Here is a 23,789-nt window from a genome sequence, read left to right on the forward strand (position 1 = left end):
GGAGAAGCTCTGTGATCTACTGAAGAAACACGAGTGTAAACTGGAGACACTGCGGTGAGTAACTCAGTGATGTGATGAAACAGCTTTAATAACATGCAGTAACAATTACAAAGCTCTCGTCAGCACTAACAAGTAATGTCTAACTAACTTGTCTAACCTGCTGTTTAGATCTGATTTATTATCAGTAATAAAGAGTAAATAAGAATTTATTTGAGGAGGATGTGGGATTAGGAACAACTAGTGAGAGGTAGACACTCACTAAAGGACACCAGAAAAACTTCCACACAGGACGTCTCAGGACCGGCCAAATTTGTTGTGTTAGATCTTAAGATGTCCACAGAGAGACATATTTTCCATGGACAGATCAGAACCTCACAAGGACATTTAGATTACATTCAGAATTAGTTAGAAAGACATTTATTTCTAGATGTATATTGGACATTCAGGTTAGAATTTCTTTTTGTCCTGTGTAGGGCAATTATTGAATTGTAGCTATCAGTAATTTAGAGAACTCTTAATGTGGACATTAAATTTATACATAAACACCAATATTTACTAAAATAATGACAAATGCATTTATTTTAAGCATTGCTGTTCCAACATTCATGACCAATTACTTTAAACAGGTTCAGAGCTATTTGAAGTGGTACACACATCTTGAGCAAATAAACACAATTCAAAAATAAAATAATAAAAAAATATATATAATAAATATAATAGTACATTACTAAATCCTACAGATGTCGCCATTAAAAACGCACGTTTCGAGAAAAGGGATCCCGCGACTTGCCGCGGCTGTGAGCGGCAAGCTGTGAAAATGCCCTTCATTACCTGTAGGGGGCAGTCATGTTTCAGTCTGAAGTACTGCGTGTCTAATAAAGCCGAAAATGTGTTATGTCTCTTTGGCGCCCGTTGACATCAAGCGACAGAGTGTCGAGTTCAAACTGTAAATACTGATATGTATTTATTCTTCATTTTCTTCTCCTTCAATGATGGTACTTCTTTAACTGCGCTTTCTCCATTCAGTATTATTATTATTATTAATATTAGTCGTAGTGCTCCGAATATATTATTGTTATTATTCTTATTATTATTGTAACGCACCCGCGTGTGTGTGCAAAAAGACGAAGTACAACTAATAATACAAAAATGTATGATATGTTAGCCTAAAACAATATTGTTTTATTGTGTTCATGCGCTTTAAATATACACTAAACAATAAGCACTGCCTTGTGCAAAGTGAAAGTGAGTTGCGTGTGCGGCTTTTTGATCAAAAGGCTGATAAACGCGTGTGCAGATAAGAGCAGATTTATCGATAAAACTACAGACATGAAATGAAACAAACACAAAAATATGTACTACTCTCTGAATACAACGCGACAGCACGCAGAATCCCCGGGCTTTGACTGCGCTTCGTCCATTCATTAGTAAAAATACTGGGTTTCTGTGAACTCATCGTTGGGTTGTTTATGCTGGGTCAAAATTCTGTGTTATTTCGGGTCCTTTAATCACACTGTTAGGTTGCTTTTGCTATGATTACTAAAAGTGCTGCATGATTAAACTCAATGCAAAAAAGGGAAAAAGGAACTTCTTTGTTTCCTCCCTTTTGTTCCAGTGTTTATGCAGTAACCCATGGGTGAACATGATGATTTAAGAATTCAATTAAACACGAATATATAAGTGGCATTTTAATTCAAATCCAACATTTAAATGGTTAGTGATTGGTGCGTGGGCGTCACCTCGCACGTTCTGTAATATTCCATTGTCATTCATATTGCCGTTGTTTTAGAGCCCTTTACTAAAGCATTCTCTGGTTAGTAAGTAAGTAAGCAAATAAAAGAGAAATGAATAAATAGCTTTAAATGGTACTTCAGCGTAGTAAAAGTACCCAAGCATGAGTTTATATATAATGAAAATATTAAATAATAAATGTTTAAATAAATTCTTAACATTTTAATTGTTAGTGCTTGTTGCAGACATTTAGAACAGGGGTAGCTTAGTGGTTAAGGCATTGGACTATGGTTCGGACGATCCCAGGTTCAAACCCCACAACCACCAAGTTGCCACTGTTGGGCCCTTGAGCAAGGTCAGCTGCTCAGATGTGTAATGACATAAAAAATCTTCTGACACAGTGCTTGCTCCTAAGGACTATACTCGACAAGAATATAGAGAATAAGAATCATGTTTATAATAAGATAATTAATTAAATAATAAAATTATATCAAATAAGAACTTTATCTAAAAGCCAGACCGACCAAATTTCTCATTCACTGCTAAAGTAGTTAAATATGCTGTAGATACGTAGGTTACATTTTAAAAGTACAATCGCAAGTAAATTACAAACTGGATGTAATGTTGTAAAATATAAATAAAACAGTATTAGACACAAAAATATGATATGGTAGTATATAAAATAAAAAAGCTCAACGAGTGCTCAAATGTAAAGCAAACGCAATTATTAATTTATTGTGTATATTTAACTTCATTCAGCCGTTTAAGTTATATGAAAAATAACGTTCCTACCAGCCCACTATTATTTTCTGTTCAAATTTAAAGATGCCCGCGCGTGTGTGCAAAAAGACAAATACAAAGAATACAAAAGTGTATAATCTTTAATAAAGTTAGCTAAATATTGTTTCCAATGCTGAACCAAACATGATTTTGTTTTAGTCTATTCGCTGAATACAACGCGACAGCGTGCTCCGAGGTGACACCCAGACCCCCCAGTTACTGTAATCCCTCTTCTCACCTTTCATTCACAATAGATGTGAAGTTATCAAACCGTTTTCGCTTATGGGGGAATTTACGGGTTTAAAATGATTTAACAAGACCAAGCAGACGTCTCTGCCTAAAATGTATTTCGCCAGCAAAACTTAAAAATATTCTACAGTAGGTGGACAACCAGAATGGTTATTACCGTCGAACTCACTGCCGTGGGAAAACGGCAGCAGCCAAAATAAATCAGTTGCATTGGTGGCGCAAAGTGACATTTTTCACTCTACGCAGTTTTAAATAGAATTAAGTCATAAAAAAAGTTTTAACAATATGTTGTATCGAAGAAATACTACAGTGATTGTAATTTTCACATCTGGGAACTTTATACAACAAAAATGAAAAATCTGAACCAGAGATATTGATATTTATTGTATAATAATAAGTCAAAAAAACAAACATTAGTTAAATGTTGTTTGGACAGAATATCAAGTTTACTAGCTGATCATTTTATTTGTACAAAGAATAAACTGTTATATAGCCTATCTCTGTTTGTATCTGTTTATTGTTATTTTAAAAAATGTATTAAAAAATACATTAAACTTTAAATATAGAAATAACTGGTAAAATAGCCTTTCAGAATAAAACACTACAATAACACAAAAAAGACGCACACAGTGGATTTTACTACGCTCTGTGTATGCAACGCGCGTGCAACAACGCGGAAGTGCGGCATGCAAGTGGGGCAAATGGAACGCGCCCCGGGGACTTCAAAGGAGCGAGAGGTGGGAGGGGCCGGTCCGGCCATCCGCGGAGAGCAGAGTCAGCGCGAGCGGACGAATGGCCATTGCACTCACACCGCGTAGTAAAATCCACTGTAACCCAACAAACCCTAAGTATTTTATAGCGCGGGGTGCAAGCCCGGGATTATAATAAGCCGTGCCTTTATTCCGTCATGTCATGTGGGCATTATAAGATTTGTATTGAAAACTTCTAACTAAAAAGTGGCAGCTGGCACGCCTAAAAATAGATGCAGGTTATTTTTTTAATAGTCTAAATAAAAACCCTCCGCTTTAATTTTCTAAAGTCTAATCGGCGCTCAACCGCACGCATAGTTTTCCCGAGCGCGATGAATTTTTTTGTGCTAAATATTAATTATGCAGTATAATAATTCCTATTAATCCTGGGTTGTTCTTTTAGTGTCACTATAGTGCTTTACAATGCCAGACAACATTCAAATACAAATTATCCACCCTCCCCAGGTGTGAATCGGCTGTTCTCACCTATACATTCAGAGAAACTGAAATGCACTTCTCCCCACTTTAAAAACCTCTTGAATCTGAGGCTGACTTTCAGTGATTTAAATTTGTGTAATTTTAATCTTCTGGATTCTAGATTCTAAAGTTAACATTGTTGCCTTTTTAATCCTTGGAATGGAAGAACTTGAGATTTTCCTTATAATAGCATAAACTGCATTGTTTTTAATCAGTCCATACACAATAATCTTCTTAGTTTTTTTTTATTAAAAAAACAGGTATGGGGGCTATCTTGTTTTATTAATCCTTGTGCCTGGTTTAGGTTTGGTATTTGTGCGCATCTGTTATATTACAACTAAATACCTTTTATTGGGGGTTAAGTGACTGATGTGCCTAACATTTTTCAGCTGAGCCTTTGTTTCACTGAATAATCAACCACCGCGACACCCCTCTCTCTCTCACACACACACACACACACAGAGCCGACCAAATCATTAGCACCTCCCTCCCCCAAACAGCACAGACATTTACTTTCTATCCATTTACTTACACCTGAACTGAGTTGTTTGAGTAACATGGGTCGAACCCGTTACAAATCATAACAGTCTACTGCATTTCATTCTTATAATAACGCAAAAACACAAGCGGGGCTGAAAGACCGACATCTGCTGACGCAGTAGAACGTCCTAACACTGTTTTAATTTTATGGTCATTTATTTCAGTTAATAAATCTACTATAAATTTAAAGAACACAAGAAATAAGATGACACAAATCCATACACACTTTTTTTCTAATTACAAATGATAAAATTAAAAGGCTCACTGTGTTAACATTTATTGTGCTTAAATTTTATCCTAATAATTTTTGATTTAATTTGAATTCTAGAACAGTGGCAGCTGGAACACCTAAAATAGATGCAGGATTATTTTTTATAATCTAAATAAAAATGCTTTTTAACACGTGGGCTATTGTTATTTACTTGCAATATTTGTTAATTTAATTTAAATGGGGTTTGGTCTCCGGAATGTTGAGCATCATGATCCTCTTCTTTACTTTCCTACGTAGAATCAGCGCTTAATCGCACGCATAAAGTTTTGTAAATTCGTTTAATGTTTAATAGTAAATAATGACCCCCGTTGCGCTGTACCACCGCTCGGAAAACCTTATGAAATACAAGTTAAAGACAATTATGATGATCTGCCACGGCTTGCGTCTGTGATAGGCGTGCACCCAAATCTACTATCGCTACTCGCTCACTCCGTAGGCTACCTGAATAGGCAGCAAAGGGGATGGAGCCGCCTATTCGTGCCGGCTGGCGATAATTAACGTTAATATGATCTCGGGCTTGCTCCGCATTATAAAAGCAAGGCGCGGAGTTTTGTCCGAGGTCTGGGAAGTATGTGATGTGATGGAGAATATGAAAGAAGCATGTCAGTGGGGCGATGTGACGCGCCCCAGGGACTTTAAACAAGGACACTAGAATTCCGCCCTTTGATCTCCGCGCTGAGGACAGCGCAAGAAAGAGCTGCGCGAGCTCCTGCTGCATCTTTACTTCCTGCACCGTGTCCGCCTTCGCAGCCCTGCTGCCGAAGAGGAAAAGGCTGCCAGGATGTTTGTGTTAAGTTTTTATGTCAGCGAGGACTCGCGCCGGCCATCGACAGCGGGAGAAGCGTTGCCTCCGCGTGCTGAGTTCTGCCACTCTGCGCACCAACACTTATCGTCAGCTATGTGCCCGCATGCCAGTGTGGCACAGCCCCCGGAACTGCACATGCACAACCTTTATCTCATTCTTTCCATTCTCCCTTCTTTAACACTTTTCTTCCCCATTTTACCTAAATTAATTACCCTTTTCCCGTAAGACCTCGCCTCGTGTCCGTGCTTTATGGTGCCGCCCGTGCAACATGGGTCGAATCCGTTACAGATCATAACAGTCTACTGCATTTCATTCTTATAATAACGCAAAAACACAAGCGGGGCTGAATGACCAACATCAGCTGACGCAGTAGAACGTCCTGACAATGTTATAATTTTTATGGTCATTTATTTCAGTTAATAAATCTACTACAAATTTAAAGAACACAAGATATAAGACGACACAAAACCCTACACGCGTCTTTTCTAATTACACATGATAAAATCCAAAGGCTCACTGTATTAACATTTATTTTGTTTAAATTTGATCCTAATAAGATTTAATTTAATTTGAATTCTACATTTGTACTGTCATTTTAGTTCTGTGATTATAAATTTGTTTAACTACAATGTTTTACTTGATTTTATCCGCTACTACGTGCAGTTCTAAAACTCCGTGTCTCATTAATCCAGCAGAGAATGAACTAAGGCATGAGGCGTCAGTCTGTAGTTATATAGCGCCACTCAGCGGTAAAAGCCAGCAAACGCACAAAGCCAAACGGTACCGCAGAGCGCCGCGACGGTAGAACCTACATTCCGATTGAGTAACCACTGTATCGTGATCCTCGTCTTTAACCCCCTACGTAGTCTTATCAGCGCTCAGCTGCAGGCATAATGTAAAAAAATACGTTGGGGGAAAAACAGCAAGGAGACTGACTCTGACCATTGTAATAAATCACTTATACACAGAGTTTCGGTTCATTTTCTGACGCGCTCAAGTTCACTGAAAATGATACAGAATAGCGTTTGCTTTAATTATTTTACAAAATCATTAAGTTTTTTCGTCATTGTGACGCCTAAAAATAGATACAGGATTATTTTATATAGTCTAAATAAAACTGCTTTTCTAAACGTGGGCTATTGTTGTTTATCTCCTCCTCTTTAATTCCCTACAAAGTCTAATCAGCGCTCACCCGCACACATAAAGTTTTCTCGAGCGCGGAGGAATTTTGTTGTAATATTTAGTAATATTTATGCCGTATAATCAGGGGCTCTTATTCCTATTTGTCCTGTTGTTCTTTTAGTGTCACTGTGTGTGCTTTACAATGGCAGGCAACATTCAAATGCAAATTATTCACCCTCCCCAGGTGTCAATCAGCTGTTCTCACCTATACATTCAGATAAATGAAATGCACCCCTCCCCACTTTAAGACCTGGATTTTGAAGACCTGCAGTGATTCAGGCCTCTTTTTAAATTTCTGCAAATTTTATCTTCTGGATTCTAGATTCTAAAATTGACATTATTACTGTTTTACTGGAATAGAAGAAATTAAGATTTTCCTTATCATAACATAAATTGTATTGGTTGTATTCACTCTATACACAATCATTTTCTTTGGTATTTTTATAAAATATTGAAAGTTAATATTTTATAAAAAATGAAAAATAGCATAATAATCACGGGTTGTGTATAGAGGGATTAAAAACAATACAAGGCATGTTATAATGAGGAAACTTTCTATCTCTTCTATTCCAGCGATTAAAAAACGGTAACACTGTCAATTTTAGAATCTGCAGGAGCTGAGTGGTCCGAGCACAACCTCTCACAGGCGCGCTTTTCTCTGAATTGTTCACGGGGGTGGGGCTAAGAAACACGCATCTCGGTTTATTCATTTTACCACCTTTTATTTGGGGTAAAGTGACTGATGTGCCTAACTTTTTTCAGCAGAGCCTATGTTTCACTGAATAATTCACGACTTTTCATGAGTATGTAAGACCTCTTGATACCTCTCTCTCTCTCACACACACACACACACACAGCAGACCAAATCGTCATTAGCACGTCCCTCCCCCAAACAGCACAGCATTTACTTACATCTAAACTGAGTCGTTTACATAAATCACTGATCAATAGCTCATGATACATACATTTAAACAATTTATTCATACAGATGTACCTGTATTACATGGAAAGTTACAGGCTTTTTACTGAATGATTTACTCCGATAAAGAGCCGTATAAGAACTGTGGCAGCTGGCACACCTAAAAATAAATGCAGGATTATTTTTTATATGAAGTTTTCCAGAGCGCACCGGCAGAAGTAGAGTAATGATTATGAATGCGTCGGGAAAAACAGCAATGAAACTCACTCTGACCATTTTAATAATTCAGTGATAAATTAGTGATTTCTTTGGTTTCGGTTGTGCTGAATGTGATCATGTTATCTTGTCGTCTCCGCACCAGTGAACGCGCCTACAATTCACTTTTCATACGAATTACATAATCTAATAATTTGTTTTTTATTAGTTTATATAAAGGGAGATATTTCTCTTTCTATAAGTATATATTTTTCACGTCTGTGAGGCGAGTATACACAGAGTTTCGGTTCATTTTCAGAATACAGAACAGCGCACCTGTTTACTTTAATTAAAACAGGTGCACTTTCATTAAAATAATTTTTTTTTCGTCATTGTGAGCGCACCTAAATAAAAGTAGAGTCTTATAAAGGCTATGTAGCTTATATAGTTTTACTATATAGTTTTTGCACATTAATCTGACAGTGTTTAAATTTTATAGTCGTTTAGTTTCATTTATTTCAGTTAATAAATCTACTACAAATTTAAAGAACACAAAATATAAGATGACACAAGACCCTACACGTGTAGCTTTTCTAATTACACATAATAAAATCTAAAGGCTCAGTGTGTTACCGTTTATGTTGCTTAAATTCGATCCTAAAAATATTGAATTTAATTTTAATTATAAATTTGTACTGTAATGTTACTACTGTGATTATGAATTTGTTTAATTACAATGTTTCACTTGATTTTATCTGCAACTACGTGCGGCTCTAGACGAGCTGCGGCTCATTAATCCTGGAGAGAACGACCTGATGCCTGAGGCGTCAGTCTGTAGTTATATAGCGCCACTCAGCGGTAAAAGCCAGCAAACGCACAAACCCAAATGCTGTCGCCGTGCGCCGCGACGGTAAAAGTAACATACCGCTTGTCCACCTACTGTATATTTAATAAAACTGTATTGAAACAAAGTTGTGCGTTTTCCTTTTTCCGCTTCCGGGACATTGTTGTCCAAACGTTGTATGTATGTGGAAAACAGTGAAACCTAAGCACAAACAGGACGAATAAAGGAATGTACGAAACATTAACACCTTTACCGTGTTCAAATGAATAAAGAGTTACTGCATTATGTTTCAAGACATCCTTAATTTACATTTTTCTCCTAATTATATTGTTAGGGGGTGCGGTGTGGAGATCCGCACCAAGAGATGTTTTACTGATTATAAGAGCCCTGACGCAGAGATTTCGAGGGGGTCAGTAAAATAGGAGTTGTGAGCGAGGCCGGCTCTACGCATGGGCAAGACATATTACACTGTTAGGCTACAGTATGAATTATTTGTTTATTTATTTGTTTAATTAATTAATAATTATTTTAATGTAAATTTTTTCTTGTGGCAATTCTTCTTTGTCTTTCGGCTGTTTCCTTTCAGAGGTTGCCACAGCGAATCATTTGCCTCCATCTAACCCTATCCTCTGCATCCTCTTCTCTCACACCAACTAACTTCATGTCCTCTCTCACTGCATCAATAAATCTCCTCTTTGGTCTTCCTCTAGATCTCCTGCCTGGCAGTTTCAACCTCAGCATCCTTCTACCGAACCACCTCACCATCTCTCCTCTGAACATGTCCAAACCACCTCAATCTGGCCTCTCTGACTTTATCTCCAAAACATCTAACGTGGGTTGTCCCTCTGATGAACTCATTCTTGATCCTATCCATCCTTGTCACTCCCAAAGAGAACCTCAACATCTTCAGCTCTGCTACCTCCAACTCTGCCTCCTGTCTTTTCTTCAGTGCCACTGTCTCTAAGCCGTAGAGCATTGCTGGTCTCACCACTGTCCTGTACACCTTTCCTTTCATTCTCGCTGATACTCTTTTATCGCACAACACACCTGACACTTTTCTCCACCCATTCCAACCTGCCTGTACCCGCCTCTTCACCTCCTTTGAACACTCTCCATTGCTCTGGACCGTTGACCCTAAGTACTTAAAATCCTGCACCTTCTTTACCTCTGCTCCCTGTAGCCTCACCGATCCTCCTGGGTCCCTCTCATTTACACACATGTATTCTGTCTTGCTGCGGCTAACCTTCATTCCTCTGCTCTCCAGAGCATACCTCCACCTCTCCAAATTTTCCTCCACCTGTTCCCTGCTCTCGCTACAGAGCACAATGTCATCTGCAAACATCATAGTCCATGGGGACTCCTGTCTTACCTCATCTGTCATCCTGTCCATCACCAGAGCAAACAAAAAGGGGCTTAGAGCCGATCCTTGATGCAGACCCACCTCCACCTTGAACTCTTCTGTCACACCTACGTCTATTATGAGTTGCAAAAAATGACAAATAAATCAACAAAATTCAATAACTTTTTGGCTATAGAAATTTAGCATTTAGAAAATGTAAAACCAACTGTACTATAATGCACTCTATTCTCACTAATAACTACAACCCTTCCCGTTGCAATATTCAGTTTGATATTAATTCAGTTAATTTTTTTATTCATTTTTTTAAAAAAATAAAAATGAAATCAAACTGAAACTGATAGAGTGGATTATAGTACAACTGGTTTTACATGTCTAAACCACATAACGAAAAAGCTATTGAATTGTTTTTTAATGTTATGCGCTAAAATGCCTCCCTGCCACGGATTGCCACGGATCTCTCTCCCTCTCTCTCACACACACACAGCAGACCAAATCGTCATTAGCACGTCCCTCCCCCAAACAACGCAGCCATTTACTTTCTTTTCATTTACTTACATCCAAACTGAGTCGTTTACATAAATCACTGATCAATAGCTCATCATATCAATTTATTCATACAGATGTTCCTGTTTTACATGGAAATTTACAGGCTTATTACTGAATGATTTACTCTGACAGAGCCATAAGAACAGTGGCAGCTGAAACACCTAAAACAGATGCAGGATTATTTTTTATCATCTAAATAAAAATACTTTTCTAAATGTGGGCTATTGTTATTAACTTGCAATATTTGTTAATTTGATTTAAATAGGGTTTGGTCTCCGGAATGTTGAGCATCGTGATCCTCCTCTTTACTTTCCTACGTAGAATCAGCGCTTAATCACATGCGTGAAGTTTTGTAAATTCATTTAATGTTTAACTTGTATTTCATAAGGTTTTGCCAGCGGTGGTACAGTGCAACGGCGTGCGCATGTGATAGGCGTGCGCCCAAATCTACTATCGCTACTCGCTCACTCCGTAGGCTCCCTGAAAAGGCGGCAAATGGACGAAGCAGCCTATTTGTGCCGGCGGGCGATAATTAACGTTAATATGATCTCGGGCTTGCTCCGCATTATAAAAGCAAGGTGCGGAGTTTAGTCCGAGGTCCGGGAAGTACGTGATGTGGTGGAGAATAGGGCGGTGGAATGTGGGTGGCATGTGAGTGGGGCGATGTGAAACAAGGACACTGGAATTCCGCCCTTTGATCCCCGCGCTAAGGACAGCGCGAGAAAGAGCTGCGAGATTTCCCTCGGCATCTTCACTCCCGCACCGTGCCTGCCTTCGCTGCCGAAGAGGAAAAGGCTGCGAGGACATTTGCATTAACTTTTTCCGTCAGCGAGGACTCGCGCCGGCCATCGACAGCGGGAGAAGCGCCGTCACGGAGGAGCGTGCAGGAGTGCTGCCTCCGCGTGCTCAGTTCTGCCACTCCGCCCACCGCCACTTATTGTCAGCTGTGTGCCGCATGCCAGTGTGGCACAGCCCGTGGAACTGCACATGCACAACCTTTATCTCTTTCACCTTTTTTTCATTCTTCCTCCTTCAACTCTTTCCTTCCCCATTTTACCTAAATAAATTACTGCGATTACCCCTTTTCCCGTAAGACCTCGCCTCGTGTCTGTGCTTTATGGTGCTGCCCGTGCAACATGGGTCGAATCCGTTACAGATCATAACAGTCTACTGCATTTCATTCTTATAATAACGCAAAAACACAAGCGGGGCTGAATGGCCAACATCAGCTGACGCAGTAGAACATCCTAACAATGTTATAATTTTTATGGTCATTTATTTCAGTTAATAAATCTACTACAAATATAAAGAACACAAGATATAAGATGACACAAAACCCTACATGCGTCTTTTCTAATTACACGTGATAAAATCTAAAGGCTCACTGTGTTAACATTTATTTTGTGTAAATTTGATCCTAAAAAAATTTAATTTAATTTAAATTCTACATTTGTACTGTAATTTTAGTACTGTGATTATGAATTCGTTTAACTACAATGTCTCACTTGATTTTATCCGCTACTACGTGCAGCTCTAAAGGAGTCTAATTAATCCTGTAGAGACTGAACTAAGGCATGAGGCGTCAGTCTGTAGTTATATAGCGCCACTCAGTGGTATAAGCCAGCAAACGCACAAACCAAATGCTGCCGCTGATCGCCGCAACGGTAGAACCAACATTCCAATTGAGTAACCACTGTATGTGCCTGTCTAGAACCGGCCCTGGCTGTGAGAGCTTATGACAGACACGGCGTGGGATTATTAATTAAGAAACTTAAAAGGAAACCAAAGGAAACTGAAAACACAAAATAAACAGAGCTCCGCCGTCTACGCGAGAACGGACGGGATTCTGGAAACTAAGACAAAAATCTAAAGATGCTCTCAGGGCTTATGCCTTTACCGAGGATTTATAGGAAGAGAGAGTAGAGTTTGTGCTTTGTGCACTTTAAACCGAGAGCACGCGCTAAACTGCTGCGTGTCGCTCTCCCTCACTTTCTCGCCGGTGTCTTAGACAGACAGAGGCTTGGGCTTTGCCTGTGACATCTTCAGCGCGCTTTGTCTTTGACTCTGACACCTTTTACTGGTGCGAACGAATGATCACACGGAGTGTCGCGGTATCACGACCCGGCCCGTTCTGAACAGTTAATGCACATATCCACAAATACTTTAACAACATACACTTATCATGAATTGCATTTAATATGAATGTTACATATGAGACGCGCGCACAAACACATACTTATATAATATATTCACATACAAACACATACTGTATACACATAAAAACATAATATATTCAGTAAATTTGTGAATTACACTCAAAGTAATTATGAAGTCTGATTTGATTGGTACCATTAAACATTTTATTTCTATTTATTCTATGTTTTGCTGGCAAAATACATTTTAGGCATATATATATATATATATATATATATATATATATATATATATATTGTTTATTCATGTCTTTTGATGATGGCGAAACATTTTTACATTTTAAATAAGATACGTTGGCATATTGGCATCAGGAAATTGGCATAGTTAACACTATTAGATAGCCTACTATCAGGAAATTAAATTAATTTCAATACCATTTAAACCGAGGCATTGCCATGTCGTTCACTGTTTTGTCTCTGTTAAGACATTACAAAAACTATGTAAGAAACTATTTAACCCTTAGGAGTCTGACTTGCCGCCGGCGGAAAAAATGCATTTTTTTCTGGTAACCGTGAAAAGAGTTTAAAATGCTCCGTCATGATTAATCATACACATTAGTGTAGTACATCATTTGAATCTGTAAAGGGTCTACTTTTTTTCATGTATACTTACAATAACCACAAAACAATGTGCTTTTGTAAAATAAAGAAAATAAACAGGGTGCGCTTTCAGCCGTCTCAGTCTCTGCGAAAATCTTTTTGAAACACGTCACTAAAATAAACTGAAACTCCGCGAATACTGCACACACAGACATGAGACATATATCTATAGAAAGCTTAAAGGGTCTACTTTTAAATGATGCAAATCACATTGAAAACAAATATTCCCCGTTTATGTAATCCGTATGAAACCAAGGAGAGGCACTGAATTTCTGTCGCACTTCATTATCTGCTAATGACCCGCGGCAGGACACGCCCACACGCCATTCACACGGAAAACAGTCCCGGGGTAATCTACATACGAGGCCACGCCCCCCGGGCAACGGCACGAAAACACACACAGACACACCGGCTCAAAAACACTCAGATTCAGTGAGTTTTCTGCACGTTTGGAAGATGGCACGCGCTGTACAGCCGAGGAAACTCTTCAGATGATTTTGGGCAGTGAGGAGGAGTTTACATTTACCTCAGGAGAAGACTGTGTGATGGCGAACGGGAGCATTTTGAGGAGAGAACAGATCCAGCAGAGGACATTGAAGCAAACTGCTATAACAATGGGTAAGTTATTAAGTCTTATATAACTCTTATTCTGATAATATTAAACTAATATTAGTAAATATTTTCCTCACTTCAGCTAGCTCTTGTCTGTTGTGTGACACATTGGCTCCTAATGCCATTTACACAGTTTAGTGTAGCATGTAGATAACACTGCTAACAGGCTGCCTTATGGAGCAAACATGTTATTTCCCGGTGGCTAAGCTAATGTCTTATGGAGTTTACAGATGTTTATAAATGTTCTAATGTATTTCACCTCGTTTTGGATAGCTTTAGATTATGGTTGCTAATATATATTTGGATCCGTTTTGGTTAGCTTATAACACTGCTATTGGTAATGTTATTTAGCACAAACAAGCTAGCTCCAGTTAGCTAAATACTGCCATATGTAGCTAAGAGACATTATGAATTTATGAATGTTTATGAATATTTCTGTGGTGTAAATGTTCATAATGCCTTTTGTTAAGCTTGTATTTACAAATACCTGTTTAGAATGTGGTAAATATGTGTGTAAAGCATGTCAGGTGGATGGTGTTTGCTAATGCCTCAGGTGTAAATGTTTGAGATGCACTAGACTTGTCTAGTCTATTGTCCATCAACAGACACAGAGGGGCACAAAATGTATACACTTCATACCTATTAAGCGTCCATACCTATTAATTGCACATCCATTTACTATGAACAGTATAGGCTAACTTTTTTATTTATTTATTTATTTGTTTGTTTTTAGGAATGTGTCTGCATCACCCTTGCCTTTACCAGCACCTCACATCAGGACAGGTTTGCACCATTTTACCATGAATGTTGTTTGCACTTTTTATTTATTTGGAACTGTTTCTGAAATTTTTGCAAGTGAATCTTAAGTTATTCTAAATAAACCACAAACAAAGTAATATTCTGTCTTCTAATTATTTTCTTGTAACACTTTCCTATGTGTAACACTTTCACATGAAAGGAGTAATTATACAGCTCATTATGCGGTTCTTTGTCTTCTCTGGCGTGAATTACAGCATTATTCATGATCATTCACGCCTCCTCGCATACTGCCTTTCTAAACAAAAAGTGTCTTAGAAAATTTAAATGAATGTATTGTTTTCTGTAAATGAGTAAGGAAGGTGATTGTCACATCATTTTGAAGTAAAACCTCTACATTATAAGATCCAGGTCACAAAAGTCTTGTGCACAAATGTTATGAATGTGTTTTGTGGTCTTATTTCAGTGAGTTGTTTTTTTGTTGTTTTCAAAAATCACGCATAACATTTTTTTTCTCCAATTACAAACTTGTACATACATGCTGCTCATATATTATTGTTGCCCAGTTTGTGCTGAATAAAATGATATCAGACTTTAGACATTTATAAGTTTATAAGTAACTGAAAAATACACAAATGTCAGGACATGTCAGAATCTCTTCAGAGCTCCAAAACACCCTCAGACTCCTAAGGGTTAAATCACGAATTTGGGCATCTCATTTCATCATTATGAAAATAATATGAAGCACATATACACACGTTCATTATGAAATATCTGTTGTAAAAAAAAAAAAAATTCATGTTTGCTTCAGCATTGGAAACAATATTTTTTTAGACTAACTAATTATACACAATTCATCATTGTACTTGGTCTGGCTTTTAGATAAAGTCCTTCCATGCGCCATCTGGCGGATATTCAGTGAAGCACAACACAATCATTTAAATTCCCGAATGTTACTTGCGGCAAGTCGCACGCCAAATTGCGGCATCTCGCGGGAAAACACACGCAGTCTTAATTGCGACATCTGAACTGAATTATTTTCTTTAGCAGATTACAAAATCTGAAAATGATCAATACCCAGTGGTGGATGAAGTACATGAATCCTGTACTTGTTTACCCCTCTTTAAATATTACTCCAGTAAAGGTCCTTAATTTACATTTCTACTTGTGAAAAAGTAAAGAATTTCTCACCTTCAAATGTACTTGAGTATCAAAATTAAAAGTCCTGTGATTTATTATGGCTTTATTGTTATTTTATTACTTTTGTGATCAGCCACTCGCTTAAATTACTTGTTGAAATGGCCTTTGTGTCACTCTGGGCACAGATCTGTTAATACAGTGTGTTCAGAAAGTCTCTCCACAGCGGACACGTACAGTACGTAAGAACGTGTTTTTGTAGTGGAGCGCGTTTTTAAAGCTGGAGATAAAAACTCAGATTTAGTTTGTGGGAAATTTTAAGCAGCTTTTCCAGACACAAGAATACGACATCGCGACCCTGTGTGAGATTTAATAATAAATACATGAGTGAGAATAATAATGAGTTTCATTAAACCAATATTTTCCCATAAACTTCTCTCTCTGGCCACAGTGGAGGGACTTTTTAAACGCACTGTATAAGGTCATAAAATATTCTGACACTGATGTCAATTAACGTTATCTTGAATAAGCCACATGCAGGTGAGTCATTTTTATTAGGGAGATCTGAGTGAAATACCAGTAAGGAAACTTTACTCTTAAGATTTAGTTTAAACTGAACATCTCTGCACATGGCTACCAGGATTCCTCTAAGTAAAACATTTTAAACAATTTTACCAAATGATGCAGAATTCCATACCCCAAGTCGCCCACAAGTTTCACCATTTCGCGAGCTGAATGGGCGGCGCGTTGTGATGAAGAAGACACACTTCACTTTTGTTCACCCTGGTGACCATTTTGGTTTTGACTCTCTAGTGGCATCATGTGGAACTACACTGCAGGTTTTTAAACAAGAAGAAACGTTCACAAACACACCCATTTCCAGAGACATAATTTGGGCAAATATGGATTTTATCACAGGAGTTGTAATAAAAATCAAGACATTAGTTGAACACGTGTGGGTCACACCACGTCACCATGAGCTTACTCATCATCTTTTTACTTTATAATTAATAGTTTATTTTATGTTTCTAAGAGTCAAAATCCATCACATTAACAGTCATTAACTTTAAATTACTGTCCCTTTATAATTTTAAATATAAAAAATTATTAATCATTTAAAATGTTTTTTTTCTTTGTATTGAAATAACATTGAATTGAGACATTAATATCGTTTAGTATTTAATAAATTGTACAGTTGAGTTTTGTATTATAACCCTAATGGTTATGTTTTTTAGTTCTCACCCAGTCATATGAGTCTGGTAAAAACAGAAGAATGTGTGTATGAAGAGCACAAACCACAGTTTAATATAGTAGTTTATAATACTACTTTAGTCATTTCTATATCTTTCCTTTCTCTGTTGGACTAAACAGTATTTTCTCTCTGCAGACTGTGTAAGAGTGTAAGTGTGAAATCCTGCACTGATGTGGTTTCAGCTCTCTGTACAAATCCATCACACATCAGAGAGCTGGATCTGAGTGGGTGTAAACTAGGAGACTCAGGAGTGGAGAAGCTCTGTGATCTACTGAAGAAACACGAGTGTAAACTGGAGACACTGTGGTGAGTCTGTCAAAAACAGAAGAATGTATATAAGATTAAAGAACACAAACCAGAGATTTAGAAATGTGTTTGTAATATTACTCGAGCCATTTCTCTGTCTATATTTATTACAATATTATATTTTTCAAACTATATAAACCTGACTGGTTATTATAGGATTCTTATGTGATATGGATTTTTATAATGAGGGAGGGTGTGGCCTAAAGTTATTAACAGCCTCTAGCAAGGTGTGTATAACTATTAGACAGCTTCTTTACCTCAGGCAAAATGGGACAAAAAGAGATTTAATCAACACCAAAAAGTAAAACATTTAAAAATATGTCCAGAAGCACAAGGTGTCAAGACAAGTTAGAACTTTTTCAGATGTTTTATAGACATTTACATTTACATTTAGGCATTTGGCAGACGCTCTTATCCAGAGCGACTTACAAAAAGTGCTTTAATGTTTACAACATTGGATACATACTTACACTGGGTTAACTAGGTTAATAACTAAGTACCATTAGTCCAACACATCTGAAGTTTCTGTTTTTTTTATAGACAGATGAATTGAGTATGATTTATGATGGACCAGATGGACGGTCCTGTGGCTGGATCACTAATGGACACACGGCACCACTTTAAGTCAGACACTAGTAAGGTGGAGGAAGGGGACTTGTACAGGCTGCTATTATTGAGGATGAGCTAGTTTAGACCAAGTTAAAATCAACTCCCAAACCTACTGCTAGTTTCTAGAAGACATTTTCTTTAAACAGTGGTACAGGAAGAAGTCTGCATCATTGAAGTAGGACATTGCACAGAGCTCCTGATTAGTTACTGCTGATGCTGAATGCTGAGTGGTCTGAACAGACAAGAGGGGAAATGAGGTCGCTGCTGAGGATGTTACATAAAGAAGTTTCATCATGGTGCTTGATGGGTTTTGCAAATGCACTTGACAATACTGTTCTTGCTAGAACTGTTCCAGAACAGCTGACCTTCATGTCTAAAAATAACAGCCGACTGTTGTTGTTGTTAATTACTTAATTTCGGAGTTTTGAGTTTTAGTTTTGGAATAAAAAAAAACAGTATTGCACTAGAATATAGAAAATAAATCACTAAACAAAGAAAATTTAACTATAAGGTGTGTCCAAACTTTTGACTGGTTTTGTACAGATATATATTACATGTGTGTCTACATCATTATTTATCCCCTTGAAGTAAATAATATATAAAAATGTTTCTCTCTGCAGGTTAATGTGTTGCAGAATAACAGATAGACACTGTGCTGCTCTGACTGCTGCACTAAAGTTAAACTCCTCACATCTGAAATATCTGGATCTGACGTGGAATGAACTGGGAAATTCAGTCACACAACTCGAGGAATTACTGCAGCGTTCAGGAGGACGACTAGAGTAAGTAAACTTAACACACAGACAGAGTAGTGCAGAATGTGTACTTTCTGTAGAATATAATGTAGCTGTAAGAGTGAAGTGAAAGAGGAATATAAATGCTCAAATCAGCAGCATGTTGGTGATCATACTGAGAGAAGCACATAGAATATACCTTTAGGAACTGAATTAAAACACAACAGTAATTTGTCACTTCATGATAATAACTATACAGTTCTGATTTAATAGAAGTGAACTTTCATCTGATCTGTTTCTGTTCTCCACAGAAATACCACTGCAGTTATAATCTCATCTTTCAAGTTTATTTTACTTTCATGCCAGATTTCTTGTGTTTATTAAGTTTAACTAAATGTGATACGTGTGTAGTTTTAATGATAATTACAAAGAAAAAAAACACAGGGTACACAAAAAAAAAAGAAAAGTTTTTTCTGTTTCGATTTTTACAGACATAACTCTTTCTGAAGTGAAATGAAACATTCCTCTGATGGTAGAAAGGAAGCAGCGTGTACAGTAAGTTAGGAAGCAGTGTGGATCGTGATTAAACTCAGCAGCACCAGGACAGTAGTGGAACAGACACTCAACAAACCCAGAATTCAGTCTTCAGGAGGTTTATATAAGATCACAGAACAGAATTGGAGTAATGAAACCAGTAACACCAGTAATACACAGAGACTAGAGGCTAAACAGGGGCTACACAAGCTCTCCCACCTCCAGTCCATAAAACAAATAGTACTAGATAAACTTCAGAGAAACTCATCAATGTAGGACAGAAGAAGACAAAAGTGTCCTGTGTCCTGTATGTCTCCTATTTTTGTGAATTTACTGCTCACTTACTTTTTTAAATACTTCATTGTTAAGAAAGTGTTTGTTTTGGCCATGTTCTGTTTTCTGGTGATTTGTTCCACAGAGTGTCTTTTAACACTAAACCTCTTATTCAGTATGAACTGAAATAAACCTGTTTATAAAAAAGAAAACTAAAGAAGAGACTGAATCTGTTGTTAATTTATAAATTATGCTTTATATTCAGTATCCATGTAAATTGTGCTCATAAGTAAAATCTTTATTTACTCTTCAAGACTCATGTTTTTATTAATTACATAAAGTCTGTGTTCTTCACTACACTGATAACACACACATTAGTAGCACCACAAATAGATGCTGCTCTAATCCTACCAATAAATTCAACTAAATAAAAATTACACTGAGAACATTTCATTAAACTTATTCCAAATATGTACACAGGCTTCATGTGAATGAGATAAATGTACATTTTACATGAACTGTTACATTTACAATTAATTTTCACACATTCATCATGATTCCACATCAGTTTAACTGGAACAACATTGAACTCTATGGACTCACCTGACCTGAGGATCGAACCCAAGACCCTGGAGCTGTCAGGTGATAACCTTTCACTCTACCTCATTCATTCACTCATTTTCTTTACCATGTATACTAGGGATGCACCGATACCGGTATCTGGTATCGATACCAGATTTTCTAAAGTACTCATACTCATTAAAAGTCCCCCGATACCGGGGACTGATACCACGGTCTGAGAAATGTCTATGTTTGAGCGGCGTGTAAGGAGTTAATTACAGGTGCTGAGTGCTCGTCCCCAGGCCCCGGCTGCAGCTCAGAGCGACAAAACAAATTGTGCTTAGCGAAATTGTCCAGAGGAGGCTCAAAAGGGTAGCGCATTTAACACAAGTAATTTAATCAAGCACGTAAAATCCAAAAAACGACAACGAGGACAAAGAGTTTACCCACGCTTCTAAACCAACACAACCCACGCTGCAGCAAACTCTTGCAAGACGAGAGAAAATGTTTATTAATGCCCCTTGTGTTGTCCAAAGCAGCAGAGTTTACAACAAACTGAAAAAAATACTTGAGTTGCACCATTACTGTTTACATTTTTTTAATAATTATTTATTCTGTAATATGTTGCATACGACATGCTTTTCATTTTAAATAAATGTTCTTTATTCCAAACTAGTCCCTTGTTTTTTTTTTTGTTTTTTTTTTATGACTAAAGCTGTTACCTGTAAATTTAAATCATGTTTTTATTAAGTACTCAGTATCAGTAAGTACTGAAATGCAAGTACTCATTTTCCAAAAAAGTGGTATCGGTGCATCCCTAATGTATACTGTATATAGAGTCGTGGGAGACCTGGGGTCTATCCCTTGAGACTTCAGGAGACAAGGCAGGGTTCACCCTGGACAATGGTCAATCCCTCACAGGGCGCGCGCACACACACACACACACACACACACACACACACACACTGTGGGCAACTTGGGAATGACCCTTATGCAAAGAAAATATATTTCTCTCTATATTAACTGTCAATATATTGAATGATTTAGTGTTCTGATCTAAATATATTCATGATATACTGAATATTATATTGTATTAACATATTATAATATATTAAAAAATACATAAGGAATTGCCGCTTTTCATATATTGAGAAATATACAGTATATCTTAATGTATGTAATTTTATATTTAATAATATACTTCATAATATATTGAATTTGATTAATTATATCTTTCTTTATCATTTGCTTTTGCATATACAAGACCATCATGAGATTAAATTCAGATATAAATGAGATGCATGAAACACAAATGAGAAATATTATAGTTTTATTGAACATATCAAAAATCCTTAGTTAACAGCATACAGTGATGAGCCACAACAAACACCACCTGAGACCAGTCAGTGTCCATACTGTCCTCTGTCCACCACAACATTAAAACCAACAGGTTAATAATATTCAATATTACACTTAACTATTATTTTGTGAATCAAGCCCATTAGTAAAAATAAATACATAAATGAAATAAACTTAGATGTGCAAACTACAACATACAGTTTTTATTGTGTAATAATTTTTTAATTTACACAATATAACAGACACCAGCAAAATCTGCCAATTCAAGACACTAAATGATACAAAATGTCACCCAACCTGACAAAGATATTAAGTGTCACACTGCTCAACTCAAAGTATGATTTATACAGGAGTTACACAAAGTCTACAGCATTATGACAATCTTCCAGTGAAAATAATCAGTCAAAAAGGAGAAGAAAATTTTTAAAGGGAAAATTGGTTGCTTGCTGTATGTAAGGGCTACAAGAACAGGGCTGGAAAAGCTTTTTTTCTTACCGGCTACATCAGTCTTCTCTTGTGGTGGACGTCCAACACGTTTGTCCAAAGTCTGCAACTCCTGAAGCTGCTTAGTATCTAATGGAACAAAGAAAATGTATTAAAACATTTGAGATTTACCTAAACACCATTCAGGTTGAGCTGTGGGCTTGAGCTTAAGCTCGTCAGCTGCTGGTTACCTGACTGATGATGTGGTGCTGATGGAGACTCCGGAACATTCTCCAGCAGTTTCTTTCTTGAGATTGTTGTTCTCCTCGACTGTTTCTGATGTCGCATGCTTCTGTAAAGGACCCAGTTAAAGTAAAGTGTATATAATGACCAAGATAACCTTTACACAACAAAACATATTGGTCTTTATTTATAGAATAAAAATATAAGCATATATGAGTATATATAAAAATAAGCATTTCACTTCATATCATACTGTGTATGACTGTGTATGTGACAAATAAAATTTGAATTTGAATATAATTAACTGATGTTTCTAAAGTTACATGTTCTGGTAACTACTGTTAAACACTGAACACTATATAATAAAACTACTGGTTTAATAAAAACTGATCATGCAGTAACATTAACTTACTATTTTTTATTTTTATTTTTTTAAGAAAAGGAAAAAAAGCAATGTAATATGTAAAACTACGGAGCCCCTAAAGGGACATGGCATGATATGATTTTTTTTTAAATAAAACCCACCTTCACTGGCCGCTTTGTCTTCTTCATTTGATCTGCAGGCAACGTAGACGGTGCGCTACCGCCACCTAAAGGTCTGGATGAATGATACTTGGTAAAGTGTTTTTTGCTGACTTGACACCGAGGCCTGGCGAGTATCCAGGACGAAACATGACATAATCATAAATAAATAAATGTGTGAATAAATATAGAAATAAAGAAATACATAAATACAATAAGCCCTGGAAAATTGCTAAATATATTCCCAGATAGCACACGCACGTCGCGGAGACGTCTATGCGACGTCATCTTTTTCATCTGGCAGATGTCGCCGAGACATCCGTGAACGACGCTTAGCCTACGTATTTAAGACATAAATAAATTAAAACGTCCCTAATCCGCTCTTTAGACGATGTTAATCGGATACATCTGCCAAATTCCTGATTCATTTCAGATAGACGTCGTTTTATTAAAACACCCCCCTCCTATTGTTTTAATTAAATACCCTCGGTTAATTATATTTAACCATGGTTACCAGAATTCTGTGAAGGAAGGAAGCATCAGACAAACTGGATAAAACAGAGATTTTTATTTTATATTTAATAAAAACCCTGTTTTACAACAGCAGCAACTTAGAAATGAGGTCTCAATTTTAAAAAATGTACAAAACATAAAACATCACAAATAAGTATTAATCATAGAAAAAAAATTAAACACAAACAGAAATGTTTTGTACTTTAACTGACTTTTAAATATGACCGTTAGAGACGGTTGGTCAGGAAACTCCTGAAGTCAGATGCAGACAGGACACTTTTCACTCACAAACTGCTGTGAAAAAATACAGAAATAGATATTCAATTAAAATCCATGATACTTAATTTAGCAAATAAACATTATTTATACTTTGTTCCTTTCGCTTCACAACTCATGAGAACAGGCTGAAACCAGAACCGAACCGCAGATTAAGTTGGATGTACTGCCATATTCTCTGAAACGCCTTTGGAGACGGCTTATGGTGGAGAAATGAA

General features: G+C 37.0%; 1 protein-coding gene and 1 long non-coding RNA gene across 3 annotated transcripts in view; one reads left to right on the plus strand and one right to left on the minus strand.

Annotated features, from left to right (window-relative positions):
- The window catches only part of LOC128528130 (ribonuclease inhibitor), a 56,530-nt gene extending 39,002 nt beyond the window's left edge, over positions 1 to 17,528 (plus strand). Inside the window, exon 3 of the mRNA XM_053500886.1 lies at positions 17,354 to 17,528. Within this exon, the coding sequence (XP_053356861.1) occupies positions 17,354 to 17,528 (175 nt within the window). The remainder of the gene's footprint in view (positions 1 to 17,353) is intronic.
- A 4,020-nt stretch (positions 17,529 to 21,548) lies between these two features.
- LOC128528288 (uncharacterized) lies at positions 21,549 to 23,452 on the minus strand. Of its 2 annotated transcripts, none has more exons than XR_008360927.1 (3): positions 22,786 to 23,452; positions 22,269 to 22,369; positions 21,549 to 22,167 (listed from the first exon to the last, which is right to left on the minus strand). It is a non-coding gene; the product is annotated as an uncharacterized LOC128528288 (long non-coding RNA). The 2 variants fall into 2 exon arrangements; XR_008360928.1 differs by lacking the exon at positions 22,786 to 23,452 and adding an exon at positions 22,673 to 22,745.
- Between the last annotated feature and the right edge of the window lie 337 nt (positions 23,453 to 23,789).

Source organism: Clarias gariepinus, chromosome 7 (genome assembly GCF_024256425.1).
Source record: "Clarias gariepinus isolate MV-2021 ecotype Netherlands chromosome 7, CGAR_prim_01v2, whole genome shotgun sequence".
Classification (NCBI taxonomy): Eukaryota; Metazoa; Chordata; class Actinopteri; order Siluriformes; family Clariidae; genus Clarias; species Clarias gariepinus.